The sequence below is a fragment of the Eurytemora carolleeae genome, unplaced genomic scaffold, assembly GCF_000591075.1.
Source record: "Eurytemora carolleeae unplaced genomic scaffold, Eaff_2.0 scaffold119, whole genome shotgun sequence".
NCBI lineage: Eukaryota > Metazoa > Arthropoda > Copepoda > Calanoida > Temoridae > Eurytemora > Eurytemora carolleeae.
In genome coordinates, this window is record NW_019396072.1 from 420,216 (window position 1) to 435,989 (window position 15,774).

The following is a 15,774-nucleotide window of genomic DNA, read 5'->3' on the forward strand; positions in this document are numbered from 1 at the left end:
AAATATTACTGTGACGTTAGTCATCGTCGTACACATCTATACAACGAAGACTACTTTTTATTTGTATTTTAACTTTCTTTCAAACAGCAAAGACACGTACATATGTGAAGAACTTGCCAATTAACAGTTTCTCTTTTTTATCTGTAAACTTGTAATTTGAAAAGTGCTTGCGAAGGATAAAAGCATTAATATTATAAATTCGTCTTTATGTATTAATATAACCGCCGACCACTGTATCAGAACAGGATAGGATCGAGTTTTACTTTAACAATATCAAAAATTGGCAACTATAATCACAATTTATAGGTAAGTAGGCCGGGCCTGGGAAATCACTGTTATGCGTCACGTTAACCTGCAGTCTGTTCCAGACATAAGAATGTCAATAAAATAAAATTGGGCGTTTTTACTCGATCAAAAGGGCGGATTTAATGGGAACATGATTAGGTCGTGAAGTATTGAGAGCAAAAATGTCTGACCTTTTTGAAAGAAAAAAAAAACATCAATATTTGCCCATTTCGTAAAAAACATGTTTTGTGCAGGGTGTCCCAAAAAACATGAGAATTCAGTGACGAATTGTATATCGTCTTTGCTTGAATAAGCATTGTAATACCTAATTTCCAAAGCCATACTATTATTATGTCTGCTAGAGTTTATTTTATGAAAAGGGTAAAAGACTGTAAAGATGTGTCTATAATGTCTCCGCAAGATGAACAATGAAGACGGACAAGTTTACTCTGTTTGTATATTGTAATTTTCTTGTTTTACTAATCAAATAATCATTTGAAAAGACGATATCGAATTCGTCACTGAATTCCCATGTATTTTGGGACACCCTGTATCAGAGATAACTTGAACCACAATGGTTATTGCAGAAGAAAATTTAGTTATCGTAGGATTCCCTTCTGAATAAAAAGGAATTCTCGACGAATCAAGTTTATTAAATATTAGTTACACCACATATATAATTAATATACTTTTTATTTCATGATTATACATGAACAAATGGATAATCATACCAATCTAAAATAAGATGATAAATAAACTGCAGAGCCCATAAACCTGGGGAATAGAAAGACGACATTGAAGCATTCTTCTATGTGCTTAATGTTGTATTTAAGCAAATAGTTACACCAGTATAGCTTGAATATAAACTATTTAAATTAAATCCACCTGCATGCACTGCAAAATTGCTTCATTTCATGTCCAATGAATAATTTTAATCATAACTTGATTCTAGTCTTCCTATTCCACATTTTTACTGGTCACACTGTACTACATGGAAGAAGACATATTTCATTACCGAATTTATAATATAAAGAGCGTCCCATTATATATTGGATTGTCTCCAAGCTTTAACTCCAAAATACGCACATAATACTCGAAAACCTACGTAGCATTTTCTGCATACACACTTTTATATTTGCCTTATAGAATTTTTTAAAATGATTCATCTTTTTTATTTTTCATATTGAAGCCGAAAATCGCAATTAAGAGCTATAAACGATCTAATATGATTTGCGACACCCTGTAGATTAATAAAATCTAATTTTGATTTATAATATTTTGTTCCTTTGGTATTTCATAGTTTTGCATCATTATTCACTTTATAAGATAAAATTAGCTTAACACCTCTGGAAAATTTATTTGATTTAATTTCTATCTAGGATAGTCCTGATTATTATCAACATATTTTTCTTTTTATCGTGTTGCAATTGTTTTGATTATAATTTATCCCAATCCATCCATTTAAGGTTTGATATTCATCCCTCTTGGAACCAGGGTTCCAAACTCCTTGATCCATTCGCTCTCTCTCTGCTTTAAACTGTCCTTGCTCTTGTTAAACACCTTCTCAATGGGTATGATGCTCATATGCCCGGGATTATGTCCTGAATACAACAATAAATACATAATGTACAATGTACATAGATGTTATTTGATAAACTAAAATCTAAACGAAATTCTCAATGTCTCTGGTAACATTGAAAGCACAAAAAGATAGATTACATTTTGGAAAATCAAGACAAGTGGAATTTTGTAAATTTTGTTACGAGAATCATACATGTAAAAGCAGGTTGACGATTGAATGCCGCAAACGATAACAAAGACGACCTTCCTAACGTTTCTCAGCTGTCATTTTTCGTTAGACACCCTGTACGTCAATATACGTTGTACATCCAATTAGTTTGATAATATTTTCTGAACATTGAAGTTAGAGTTATAAAATGTTGAGCCTGGGCGATACAAATTGATCATAAACATTCATTACATAGCTTTTTAGCTCTACTTTAACTAATTGAGACTCTAAAGGTAGAGATAAGAGGGTTGCTTCGGAGAAATGATCATCATTGGAGTACTAAATTGGCAAGACTCAAGGGCGAGTAGCGACTCCCAAAACCCAAAGGTTTTCATCGGATATTCACTGGTGTTTCATCTAAAACCCCCCTGTATTCTTTCTTGAAATCACTCTTTCTCATTGGAGACGTCATAGAGAAAGGAAACTAAAAGGCAAAGCTTAACTCAGATGTACACAACAACTAATTAATCAAAAGAGTGGTCGGTTGTGTGCATCTCGATATGTTTACGTATCTAACACTGTACACTTGTATATAGAGTGATCGTATTTCTTGGGGGTGTTAACATGGAGATATTTGAAAATTGTCAAAGTTTTGCAATCAACATCCTCGAAATCTCTTTATATAAAGAAAGAAAATCTAAAAATTTATCAATTCCATAAAATCCCTCTAAGAAATACGATCACTCGATATACAAGTGTACGTAAACATATCGTAATCTACACAACCGACACTCTATTAATTAATGAAAAGGGAGGTCGGTTGTGTACATCTGAGGTAAGCTTTACCTCTTTGTTTCCTTTCTGTATGGGAGACCCCCAGATTTTTTTTTCTGGAAACAACCTTTTTTAATCGGAGGCCTCTATATTTTCATCGGAGGCTTAAGATCTCGATTATAAACTGAAAGTCTCCAATAATAGCCTAGAGGTTTCCCATTAAAATCTGGATGTCAATAAACACATGTTCCTGTGACGGGCATATCTTCCAAAGGTTTGAGATCGAAAAGGCGATCAGAGAGAGAAAACAAAAATCACTTATGAAACAAATTTTCCTAAATCAATAAATACAGGGGACATTAGTTCCAAAACTAACAAGTGTTAGGTTTGGAACTAATATCCCCTGAAATATCTTAACACATTTTATCTTTTCAGGCGCAGGGTTAAAGAAAAAATAGAATTAAGAATTCGATGTGAATAGATATGATATAGCGTTGCAGAAGGGTTGCAGAGTGTCCGAAAGTACTCCAATGATATTGATTTTTTCTCAGAAAGAAACTGCGTCTCCCTCCACTTATATAGTTCATGCTGCGCCGATTTTTTACCCCCCCCCCCCTTAGACCATGGATACATACAACCCCATTCATGATGTATACCAAATTACGGGTTTAAGTTGTGTTTGACTTCAACTTCCCAATCATTTCTGGGATTAAAAAAAACTCTATCCAATAAAATGCTTCCTTTCCCACCTTTCTTAATTTATACCCTAAAGGTTGTCCACTATAAATTTAGACTTTTTAAACATCTTATAAAATAGCAAATCCACCAATATGAAAAATCCGCGATGATCAGCCACCTGTGCCCTGGGAACAAATTATTGTTGCAGTTTTTTGAAGAATATTCTATCATAAAGAAGATTAAGGACATGAAAGAGGAGTGGATAAAAATGCTTTTTGGCAGGTTCTACATCAAAAACTACAATGCAAAGTAAAATTCATATTTTCCCCTGAAAGTTAACGGCATTATTGGAAATAATATTTTTATACATGCTGCAGAGACTGCCTTTGGAGTTAGTGTTTCTAATGAAATTTGTCCTAGGGCAAAATCTAATCAAAAAGGTGCAAATAACAGTAATTAATATATCTGGGAAACGTGATGGGGGTTGGGGGGATTCCTGTCATGCCCTCTCTACCTTATCACTTATTATTTTTGTTTAACATCTCAAACAAAATCAAATAATCATCAATATTTATACGAACTAAAATCAGTTAAATTCAAATTTATCTCTTTATCTGGTGAATTTTTATAAAATGTAATAAGTGTAAGCTATTGTTCATAAGCAATGAAATACTGTCATCTTTTTCTTAAATAAAGAATCTTGCAGAATAAACCTACCTGGAAGAGTGAAATGTCGACCGGTCGGTTGGTTTGTGATCCTGTTGTTAACAATGTTAAGATGCTCTGAGAAAGCTTCTGATAAGCTGCGCTGTGTGTGCCCTACCAGCTGTTTCTTGCATTTTGTGCACGTGATTAGATAAACAAGATGTCGGGTGTTGCAGTCCACGTGACAGTTGATTCGAACAGACTGGCCTTAATAGATTTTGCAAATTTGGTAAATTGAAAAATATCATGAAAATATCATAAGAATAATAATTGAATATTTTCTTAATTGTAGGATTCTTACAAATTTAGGCTGATGATGTAACTAAATTTTCCAAACGATTGATAAACCTTGATTTACCTGTGACTGTTGATTTCGCTTCAACAGCTGGAGAAATATACGGACACATTGTACACCCATCCTTTTCGCATTTATTAAGACCCGGAGCTCCATCTGCTACCTGGATACTATCCTTCTCCTCTCTCAACTTCTCCAGTTCCTCTTCGGTTTTCTCAAACTCCTTAGTTGTTCTCTCAAGTTCATCCTGAACCTCTTGGATCTCTTGGTTTCTTTTCTCCAATTCTTCCTCGAGAGATTTTAGCTGGGTTTCTTTTGCCACCAGGTCGGTTTTAGCTGAATGGAGTTGATCTTGTGTTACACTTAACATTTTTTCTTTTTCTTGAAGAGTTTCTTCTTTACTAGAGTTCTCCTCTTGTGCTTGTATGAGCTGCTGTCCTATTAGGATCAATTTTTCATCTCGATCTTGTATATCCAACTCTTTCCTTGATATTTCTTCTCTAGCATTGTCATAGTTTAATTTGATCGTGTTTAACTCCTCAATTCGTAGTTGAAGTTGAGTGTCTTTTCTCTTGATTTCTTTATGGGCCTCTTCTAAGGATAATTTAGACTCACTGAGAAGATTTTCCTGATCCTTTAACAGTTTTTCCTTCTCCAATATCTCCTGCTCTGCTTCTGATAGTTTAGTTTTGAAATGATTCAATTCTTCCTTTGTCTTAACAATGTTTCCTTCTTTAGAACTGTTCTCTGACTGTGCATCGTTAAGTTTAGCTTTGATCATATCTAGCTCTAGTTGCAGGGATTTCAATATAACCTCCCTCTCCTTCAGGTTCAGATTTGTCCTGTTTAACTCCTCAGTTATACCTTTAAGCTGCTCCGACCTCTCAGATAATTCTTCTTCTTTCTGTTTATTATACTGTTCTGCAGAATCCAGAAGCTGTTGGAGATGATACAGTTCCTCTTCTTTAATCTTTAACTCCTCAACCTTATTCTCGAAATCATGATTCTTCACCTGAAGATCCTCTGTCACCTGGGTCAACTCCTCGTTAGTTTTCTGTAGTTTTAAACTAATCCTCTCCAGTTCTTCAGATTTATTCATTAAAAGTGATGTCTTTGCTGTTATTTCCTCTTTTGCAATCTTGATTTCAGTTTGCAGTCCTCTGATGGAACCTTCTTTTTGATCGATCTCTGCATCTCGGGTTTTGATGTCACCGTGAGCCTTCTCAAGTCTCTCCTTCAATCTCTCCAGCTCAACAGCTTTCTCCTCCAGTTTATTTGCTTTCTCTTGTGAATCCTTGTCAGAAATCTCCAGATTCTTCAAGGTTTCCTCTAGAAGTTTCTCTTTCACCTCAAGTAATTTCTTTCTTTCCTCGTTCTCCTCCTGAGAAGCTTTGAGAGTTTCTCCTAAGCGTTTTAACTCCATTTCCTGAAAGATTTAATTTCTTTAATGTTTAGGAGAATACAATACAATACAATGCAATCCCAACTACGGAAAAGTTTAATTTTTATTTCGTTTAAGTTTTGTAGTATTTCTAATATAAGTTAAAACTCTTAAAACAACTTATTCTGAGAGGGTGGTCTCTAAATATATTTGGTAAGTGAATATAAAAAAACTATTTCTAATTTTAAAAACGTGTCTGCGAATATTTAATTTAGTCTATATATAAAATATTTTTACCTTTTCTTTAAGTTCCTTGGCCTTGTATGTATTAACCTCTGTTGCGTCCTGTAGAGTGCCTCGGACAGTTTTAAGTTTCTCCATAGTCTCCTTCAACTGCATACTTCGGTCCTCAGTTTCACGTTGGGATATTTCAACCTCTCTCTTTAACCCTGACAAAGGATTAGGATAATATATCAATCTAACACTTGTACATACACAGGATTAAATAACTTATAAGGCATAAGGCACATACAATTTAGGGTTTGCTGACAAAATTTAAAGTTAGGATTTTTACGATATTTGGGTAATGTAGAAGGTAGCAATTATTAATGAGAAGATTCCAGTTAGGTAAGTTATCTCAGTGTCAGCTACTTTTAGAATAAAAAATGTTATAAAGTTGTTCTGTGTTAATAACACAACAGTGCAGTTTCATGGTGTTTTTCTCAAGCAAATCAGTATTTTTATTCTCTTAAGACAACCCTGTAATTTAGGAACATTCTACTAGAAAATAAATATAAAAAGAAGTGATTTCTCTCAAGTTAACAAGATTTACAATTTTACTTTTCATCTTTGCTTGTGTCAGGAGAACTGATATCTTCCACAACATTGTTTTTAATCAAAAAGGATTGTATATTGTAGCAAAAAAAATTGCTTTTTTGTTTTTAATATTCAAAGTTTTGTGTTTTAAATGCTTGTGTTTAACGTTTCTTTCATCGTTATTGCGTTTACATTCTTAAGTCTTTAATCTAGACGCATCATATTATTAAAACAATTAATAGTTTAAACTTATGGGAACGAATTTGACTAGGATTTATAGGTAGAAGGTATAAGAATAATATATCCCTTGATGAAAATACAAATATTTTTATCCAATATTCATATATATATATATATATATATATATATATATATATACAATCAAGTAAGTGTGTATAATACTAAGAAAATCTAATTTGAGCTCTGTAGATAGATAGAATATATTCAATACCAGTCAATCCTTTAAACCCTCCAGGTTTCCTTAAGTTTACCAATACAGTGAAAACCAGAAAACTCTGGATTAGGAAGACGACATTAAGCGATAATTGAGGCTGTGAGTGAAAAAAGTTTTTTTTCAACACTCTTTAACTTCTCTAATTTGAGAGCTATTGAGAAGAACAAATATTTTAGAATGTTAAAATGTAACCTAATTAATTTCCCTTTCTTATACCAATAATATCGCCTAAATTTGACCTTCTCATGCTATCTAGTTCACAGTGGTGGTACCTGACAACTCAGATTCTAGTTTAGTAAGAGATATTGTCTTCTCTGTATTAACCCTCTCCGCCTCCTGTAGCATGGTGTGAAGGTTGTTCAACTCCTTCTCCTTCCTGGACCCTTCTTCCTGCAGGTTCTCCAGGTCCTTGGTTACACACTCCAACTCCAGGGTTCGCTCCTGGATAATAGATCTAGTATAAAGGGAGTGTTCCGATTTATAAGAATTTATTTTATTTTAGGAAAATTTCAGATTAAAATTTGTTTCTTTAATAATACAAAATTTAGAATTTATATTAGGACTAGCAACCAGGGATATTTGATAGAGATCAGTTTAGTATTCGAATAAATGTATGGAATTTGCATTATGCATTTTTATATATTATACACAAGCACAAATCAGAAATTGAGAACGCTTTGCGCCCAGATTTCTTGTGTAATTTCTATTTTCAGTTCATATTTTTATCTTAAAATAAAATATAGAGAGAAGCAGAAAACTATCGCCTTGGAAGACGACATTGTAGCAATACTTTTGGTACTTTATGCTGTCAGAAAGCAAATACAGTGCGTTTCACTGATTTAATGCAAATGTTGAATTAAAATTTAAAATGATTTTTGTGATCATTCAGGTTCTTTGGAATTGAGTTGTTGCCACAAACTCTGATTTTCAAATTTCAATATCATTGCAACCCAATGTCGTAGACCTTTAATATTTTAAACTATGAATGCTATTAGATAAAATAATGTAAGTTTGAAATATCAATTGTTTACATCATAAGGTTGCAAAGATATTAGCTTTACAAAAACTGAATTTGTGGCAAAGACTCAATTCCTTTGGATAAAAGTGTTTTTTACAAAACATGTGTCAACTAATATTGTACTTTTGTTTACAGGTTTTAAGTTGAAATTATTTTGGTTTAGAGGTCAGAAAGGAATTAATATTATTTTTTATTATTTATACTATCGTTACTGTAGCACAGAATGATGCAATTGATCTCTTTTCATAGATATTGGGAAAGAAAAGATATCTTTCTACTAATGAAAATAACTCTGTATGAGTTCATCTGAGATAGATAGGGATAAGATACTTTATGGATTACAAATATTTTAATGCTGGATCCCTGTATAATTCTAGGATATTTAAATGTAGGTGTTGTAGAATAGAAAAGGTATCCTAAATGGGGGTTTAAAACTGGGAAAGGTTGCGATATCCTCAAACTCTAAAGGGAAATGACAATAAAATCCCCATAACACCCTAAAATCACTTTTTGAAGCAACAGGGGTGGCTGTAACCCCTAAAATGGGTAGTTGTAGAGTTCTGAAAACAATGGGTAGGTTTGTCAGTCCCCTAAGAGCCCCCTGTAGGACAGTCATCATCAACGACCGTATTGAATGGGATCAGGAGAACCTGAAAACTGACTTTTCAAAAATAATTTTCACCTTTTAGGGCAACCCGGGAGATTCCAAATGAACAAGGTGCCAAGATGAAAAATAGGCCCAACAGGGATAAGAAGGAGTTCAATTTTTAGCATTAATCATCAAAGACAACTTGGTTGAACCAACAATAATACCAGAAGGATTTAAAATTAACTTGAAGGCCTATTTTGACCTCTTGGAGGCTAATTTCTCTCCCTGGTTTGATCAACAAATCCAGTAAAACTGAAGTTCCTAGTTTTTTGGCAGGATATAGATTCATGTATCATAGTCCATTTATTTGGCAGGATATATCCCCAATTCATGTATCATAGTGCACCATTGACAGAATAAAGTTATGAAGGTTGAGGGGAGGCCAGATGACTGGGCCTCAAAATCTGGCTGATCTCAACCCTATAGAAATCCTTCTGGCGATCTTGAAACACAAAATTTACAAGACATTAAAGACATTTTGGGTCCAAGGAAACCCTTTAAAAGGTCATACAAGAGGCTCCAAAGGATATCCCAACCTCCAAAAGCCTCAAGCAAACAGCCTCAATGGATTCAACCTTGATTAAGCTTGTACAGAAGAAAGGGTGGCATCTAAAAAATTATTTTTGCTATTTTTACGATTTTCAAAATAAAACAGGGTTTTTGAACCCATAAATACATTTTTTTAAAATCTAAACTTTATTTTAATGCATTTTACAATTGCTATTTGAAAATGACAAAGTTTTGCGTTAATATTTGCAAACAAGGAGCAAGATACAGGCCAATTGCATAATTCAATGGTACACTAAATTTATAAGAAATAATGATAATTCAAGGAAATATATAAAATCATTGAAAGATAGTTTTCTGCCAAAAAATATTACAAAGTGAGTAAAAGTGTAATTTTACACACTTTTTACTTTATTATTGCAAATCTTTAAGACCCCTTTTTTCAATTTCAGAGTAAAATTAAGCATTTGCATAATTCATTAGAACGCACTGTAGTTTCAGTTGAAACTTATTAAATCACTTATCAAATTAATGAGGTCTTTTTACACAGGAAACCCGTTGTGTCTCATGTTCATTGAACTATATTGAGAGTCATAAATTGAGTCTAAAAGCCGTCTTCCTATTCCAGAGTTTTCTGGTTCTCATCGTATTTTTATAAAGTTTTGGTGACAACTGCTGTCGGGGGAATTATGTTGCTTTTGGGATATTAATTGTGTTGGGAAGTTGCTGTTGAGGATATTGTGTTGGGAAGCTATTTGGGATATTATGTTGGGAAGTTGCTATTGGGAATGTTTTTTTGGAAGTTGCTCTTGGGAATATTGTGTGGGAAAGTTTTTAATGGGAATATTGTGTTGGGAAGTTGCTATTGGGGATGTTTGTTTGGGAAGTTGCTCATGGGAATATTGTGTGGGAAAGTCTCTATTGGGGATATTGTGTTGGGAAGTTGGTATTCGGGATATTAAGTTGGGAAGTTGCTATTGTAGATATTGTGTTGGAAAGTTGCTATTGGGGATATTGTGTTGGGAATATATTGGGGATAATGTGTTGGGAAGCTATTGGTGATATTTTGTTGCTATTGGGGATATTAAGTTAAGAAGTTGCTATTGGGGATATTGTGTTGGGAATATATTGGGGATATTGTGTTATTGTGATGGGAAGCTACTGGTGATATTTTGTTGGGAATTGCTATTGGGGATATTGTGTTGGGAATATATTGGCGATAATGTGTTGGGAAGCTATTGGTGATATTTTGTTGGGAATTGATATTGGGGATATTGTTTTTGGAAGCTATTGTGGATATTGTGTTGGGAAGCTATTGGTGATATTTTGTTGGGAATTGATATTGGGGATATTGTTTTTGGAAGCTATTGTGGATATTGTGTTGGGAAACTAATGGGGATATTGTGTTGGGAAGCTATTGGGAATATTGTGTTAATGTATTGGGAACTTGCTGGGATATTGTGTTGGGATATTCTGTCTTTAACAATTTATCAAATCAAAACATATCGTGTTTACAGTTGGTTAATGTTTGTATATATAATAACTTAATTACTGATATTTGTTTACATCAATATATATATTATATATATAATATATTCGTTGTATATTTATAAATACTATGCTTTTTCTAGTAATACTTTTATATATATACTTTTCTTACAATTTCATTACAATCACTAATTTTTTGTCATGACGCACTAAATTGGTTCCGGAACCACTATTAAGTTCTCTTGGAACCAGTGGAACGCACTAATAAGAATTAATGAGGACGTACAAAAGTGTGACAAAAATAATACAAATGCAGTTTTCGATAAATACCTTTAACTTGTTTTCTTGAATATTAAGATCCTGGCAGGTTCTCTGCAGTCTACAATCCATCCAGGAAAAATATTTCAAAAGAAAAAAATGTTTTTTATTTCCCCAGTGACCACATTTCTTCAAACCCGGGAAGTTTTAAGCCGGGACAATAATGCTGGTTTTAAATCTTAAACCACTTTATTGTCCCAATTGACTACTTTATTCTCCCCCCTGAGTTCTAAAATTCCACCTCAACGCTTGTATCAATAAAAAAGATTTTTTTCTCCATGGTTGCCTAGAGTTTAAGGTTTCAAGTTCTGCATGTTTGTGTTGTAACTCCTTATCCTTGGTAGATATTGCAGATAATGAGACCTCCAGGTTACTCTCTAGCTTACTAAACATTTAGTTCTGTTTTAAACGTTCTCTTGGCTTACAATAAGATTGTTAGAATATTCATAAAAACAGAGTAAAGGCTCAAGATTTGTTTGATTTTCGGAGATTTCAAAAATTGTAGTTTACCTTGATTCACCTTGACGGAGAAACTAAAATTTTTAACTCTAATATGTATTTTTCGAATAAAAACTTCTAAATATTCAACATCTTTATCATTTTTTAGAAAACAAAGATTGTATACCATGTTTCTAAAATAGCTGATCTTGTCGTTCATTAACACTTTTATTTTTTGGAGTTTATGCTAAACAATTAGGATTTTGGGTGTTATTTTAATATGTTTATTTAAACCATTTTACTGTATAAAAGGAATTGAGATGCTGCCCACGTGGATTTAACGGTTCTGTCAATATTCCAGTGACTTTTGATCCCAATTTGACCCATTAAGCATACTTTTTAGCCTTTTTCTTAAATACGCTTTTGTTAGCGTATGCATTTTGAATTAAAATGTATAATATAAACAAATCCGTAAAGTTAATGATTATTGAATTATAGACCAAAACACGTTTGATTTCAAATCGAAGAAACAGAATGCTGCTCACTCTGGTTAGTCCGGTGTGTGCCACATACTCTGATTTTCCTATCCTGATATCTTTGAACCCGATGTTGTAGACTTTAATATTTCAAACTATAAATTATATTAGATCAAGTAGAAATATCAAAGGTTTAAACCATCAGGTTGCAAAGATATAGGGGTTAGAAAATTTGAGTTTGTAGCAAAAACTCAATGCTTTTACCGAATATCATCGCCTTTCTTAAAAATCTCCAGATCTTTCTCCTCTCCGCTCTTGATTGCAGATAAAAGATCTAGTTGTAGCTTGGTCATCTTCTCCTCCTGCTCCTTCAAGATCTCAACCTTCTCCTGGGTCTCTCCTGAGCCAATCACCTTGCTAGATATGCGAATACAAAAAAGATGATCATTATCGTTATTTAATGTAAAAACGCTTGGTACTCTAGGTTTATTGTAAAAGGTATGAAATGCATAAGTCTTTTTTTCAAAGATGATAATTGACCATTGATCAAAACGCAATTGTACTCATAGGAAAGTTTATTAAAGGGAATGTTCTGGAAAATTAAAGAGCTGGGCTTCCTCAAATATTTCTACATCTTTTATTAATAGAATATTTAGAAAGCTTAAACTACATTGCACCCGGAAAAGCAGTGTGAAACCCATTTTCTCTATTCAATGCATGATCTAATTATTATACATTCTATACAATCTTTCTTATTTCTAGCGAACACAGAGAAGAGAAGACATAGAGAGGAAAAATAAGAATGTCCCTCGGTATGAATGTTTAGTCCCTTTATATAACTTTTAATTGATCTGAAAATGAGTTCACTTTGTACATTTCTTGTAATTGTTTACATACAAAGAGAATAGAATATATTAGAGTGGAATTTAAACAATCCCTCGGTATGAATTTTGTCAGTCCCTTTCAGCCTGAAAGGGAGTCCAATGTGTACAATTCATTTAAATGTTCACAAACTATACGCAGTACATTACACTAATACAGTATGATCCCTGGACAATGGACATATCCATTCCAATTTCTTTGTTTTATGAAATTGTTAATAACTTTAATTATGTGTATTCGCTATAGGTGAATAAAAATCATAATTTTATTAAACATTAAAATGTAAAAGTCAGAGAATTGATTTAGAGAAAATCAAATAATTTTCAAGAAAACTTTTCTATATAATGATGCTCCAGGGCCCAAAAAGTTATATAGCACAAATGTGTGAAGTACACCTGCAGTATGGAAACAGTACAACAAAATGGCCGTTTTCCACTTTTTTCTAGTAAATTCTTCTCTATTCTCTTTGTTTGCATATTATATAGCAGTACATTACATTTGTCCAATTTTTAAAGTTGTAAAATACAATGTAGAATAAAATCATTATTTGATTTAAGAATCAAACGTAAAAATCATTTTTAAAATAACTGTTTTTCTAAGTGGAGTTCCAAAATCCCAAATGTGTGAAGTTCAACTGAAAATATTATTTCATGTAGGTTTTGTTTTTGTTTTTTTGATTTCGTAAATTCAAATCTACGGAAATGCATACACCTCAAAAAACAAACTCTGTGTCTTTCAGATATTTGTTTGTTGAATAAATCTAGCGTGAGTACCTGAAGCATGTTCTAGTTTCTGTTGATAAACCCAGTTTAATTCAGATTCTTTATCTTCAAACTCTTTCGTTCGTTCCTTTAATTCTAGTTCAAGGGATTCTAATCTTTCTCTCAACTCTTGAACCAGTTTCTCTAAAAATTCACAAACAAATCTAATGATTTTCTTTAAAAAAATCAAATAGAGATATGCCTCAATACTTTTATTGATGGAATATAAAAAAATTATTCATCTGTCATTAGATATTAGTAATATTGAAATACATCAGTTTAATCCAGAACTTTGGGTACATCGAAATAATTTATAAAATGTAGTCTTGACAATTTTTTAAATAGCTCAATATGATTATTTAATTAGAAAACTAAATATCTGCAGCATCAATAATCAGTAAGTTTAGAATACGACATTTATAAATTCTTTTGATGTATCCGAAGTTGTTAAACTGTTTAAAAATATAAGTTCTCTTTTTTTGATCCTCGAAAAATGCTAAACCAAAATGGAAAGAAATCTTTGCCACAAACTCTGATTTTCAAATCCCTCTTTGCTACCCATGTCACAGACCTTAAATGCATCAAACTATGAACTCTGTTAGTTCATATAACCTAAGCTTGAAAAATCAAAGGTTTTTAGATAAAGGGATTAGGAAATCAGAGTTTGTGGCAAAGACTCAAGACGAAAAATGGCCCAAGCTCGATAGGAAAACTAAAATGTTTAAATAAATACTAATAATTAAGATTTACCTAGTTCAGTGATAGTTGAGTTCAGGTTCAATTTATCCTTTTCTAAATTTGAGATTTTCAATTTCAGATCTTGGATTTCTGTTCGTCGATCAGATATCTCCAGGTTGTATTTATCAATAGTCTCCTGAAGGTTAGTTTTCAAATCAGAAATATTTTGTTCCAAACTGGCAATACAAGCATCTTTAGACTGGAGGGTAGCATTCAGTTGTTCAATATCTATGGTTTGTTTAGAGATTGTATCCTGGGCCTGGTTTAAGGACTCCGTTAGCTCTGATATCTTGTTGTCTCGGTTCATGATAGTTTCATCTTTCTCATTTATATTCTTGATATGATTTTCCTTCTCCACTGCCAATTCAACCTTAAGACGGGAAACCTCGTTTTTCAGATTTTTATTCTTTTCCTCGGCATCTTCAAGATTTTTATCTCTTACAGCAATTTCCTTAGTTTTATGTTCGATATTTTCTCCAAGGTTGGAAATGGTTTCATTTCTCTCCGAAATAACAGAAACCAAACTCTCAATTTTAGAGTTTAATTCAAGTTTATTGGCCTCCAGTTCTTCCAGTTGAGAATTTAATATTTTTAGTTGAGAGTTTAGTTGAATACCATCAGCCTGAGATAGTTCTAGCTTCTCCTGATATTCTCTCAGCTTTACGTCCTTACAACACACGGTTTGGTTCAAGGTTGAAATATGCTCTGTAAACTTCTCCTCCTTGAGCTGGACCTCCCGATCTAGTTCCTTCAGATACTGAATATGATTATTCTTTGTTAATTGGAGTTCAAGACTTTGCTCTTCCTTTATCTTCATCAAGGATTCAATTTCCTGACATTTTAACTCATTTTCATTTTTTTCCATTTTCAAGGATTTGGAAAGTTCGTTGTAGTCATCATCTTTGGACTTTAATCGGGTTCGCAGATCGTTTATTTTTTCCTCGAAAATCTGGGTTTTATTGTCCTGGACTTCCTGTGTTTTAGCTTCCTTGGCTTTGAAGTCAGATTTCATTGTGGTTATTTTTTCTTCAAGGGCAGACATCTTTTCCTTTGCGCGAATCAGTTCAGATTCGTTCTTCTTGAAATCCCGATCTTTTGCTTTAAATTCATCTTTCAGTGTTGCAATCATCTTCTTGTTCTTCGTATCCGATTCCTGAATAACAAGGTTTACTGTTTTGTTCAAATTAAAGTATTAAATGCAATATAAAAAATTTTTGGTTTTAAAATTTTCGGAACTTTAACAAATTTTTCAAAAATAAGCTGTTATAATTCACCTTGAAATGTTTCTGTAAAAAGTCGATTTTATCCATTTTCTCTGCCAGTGATTTCTCTGCTTTCTCAGCTCTCATCTTTAAGAAAACATTAATTTTAAATATATATTA

At 32.8% G+C, this 15,774-nt stretch overlaps 1 protein-coding gene across 1 annotated transcript; it reads right to left on the bottom strand.

The window, feature by feature from the left end:
* Positions 1–1,622: 1,622 nt before the first annotated feature.
* LOC111712917 (ELKS/Rab6-interacting/CAST family member 1) lies at positions 1,623–15,741 on the bottom strand (the record flags this gene model as incomplete). Its single annotated transcript, XM_023487677.1, is given in 11 exon segments — positions 1,623–1,886; positions 4,184–4,378; positions 4,530–5,892; positions 6,145–6,296; positions 7,390–7,558; positions 11,110–11,158; positions 11,384–11,482; positions 12,276–12,411; positions 13,667–13,798; positions 14,405–15,545; positions 15,667–15,741. Coding segments are annotated over 11 exon segments (3,651 nt in total), but the record flags the coding sequence as incomplete, so codon positions are not given.
* Positions 15,742–15,774: the final 33 nt, after the last annotated feature.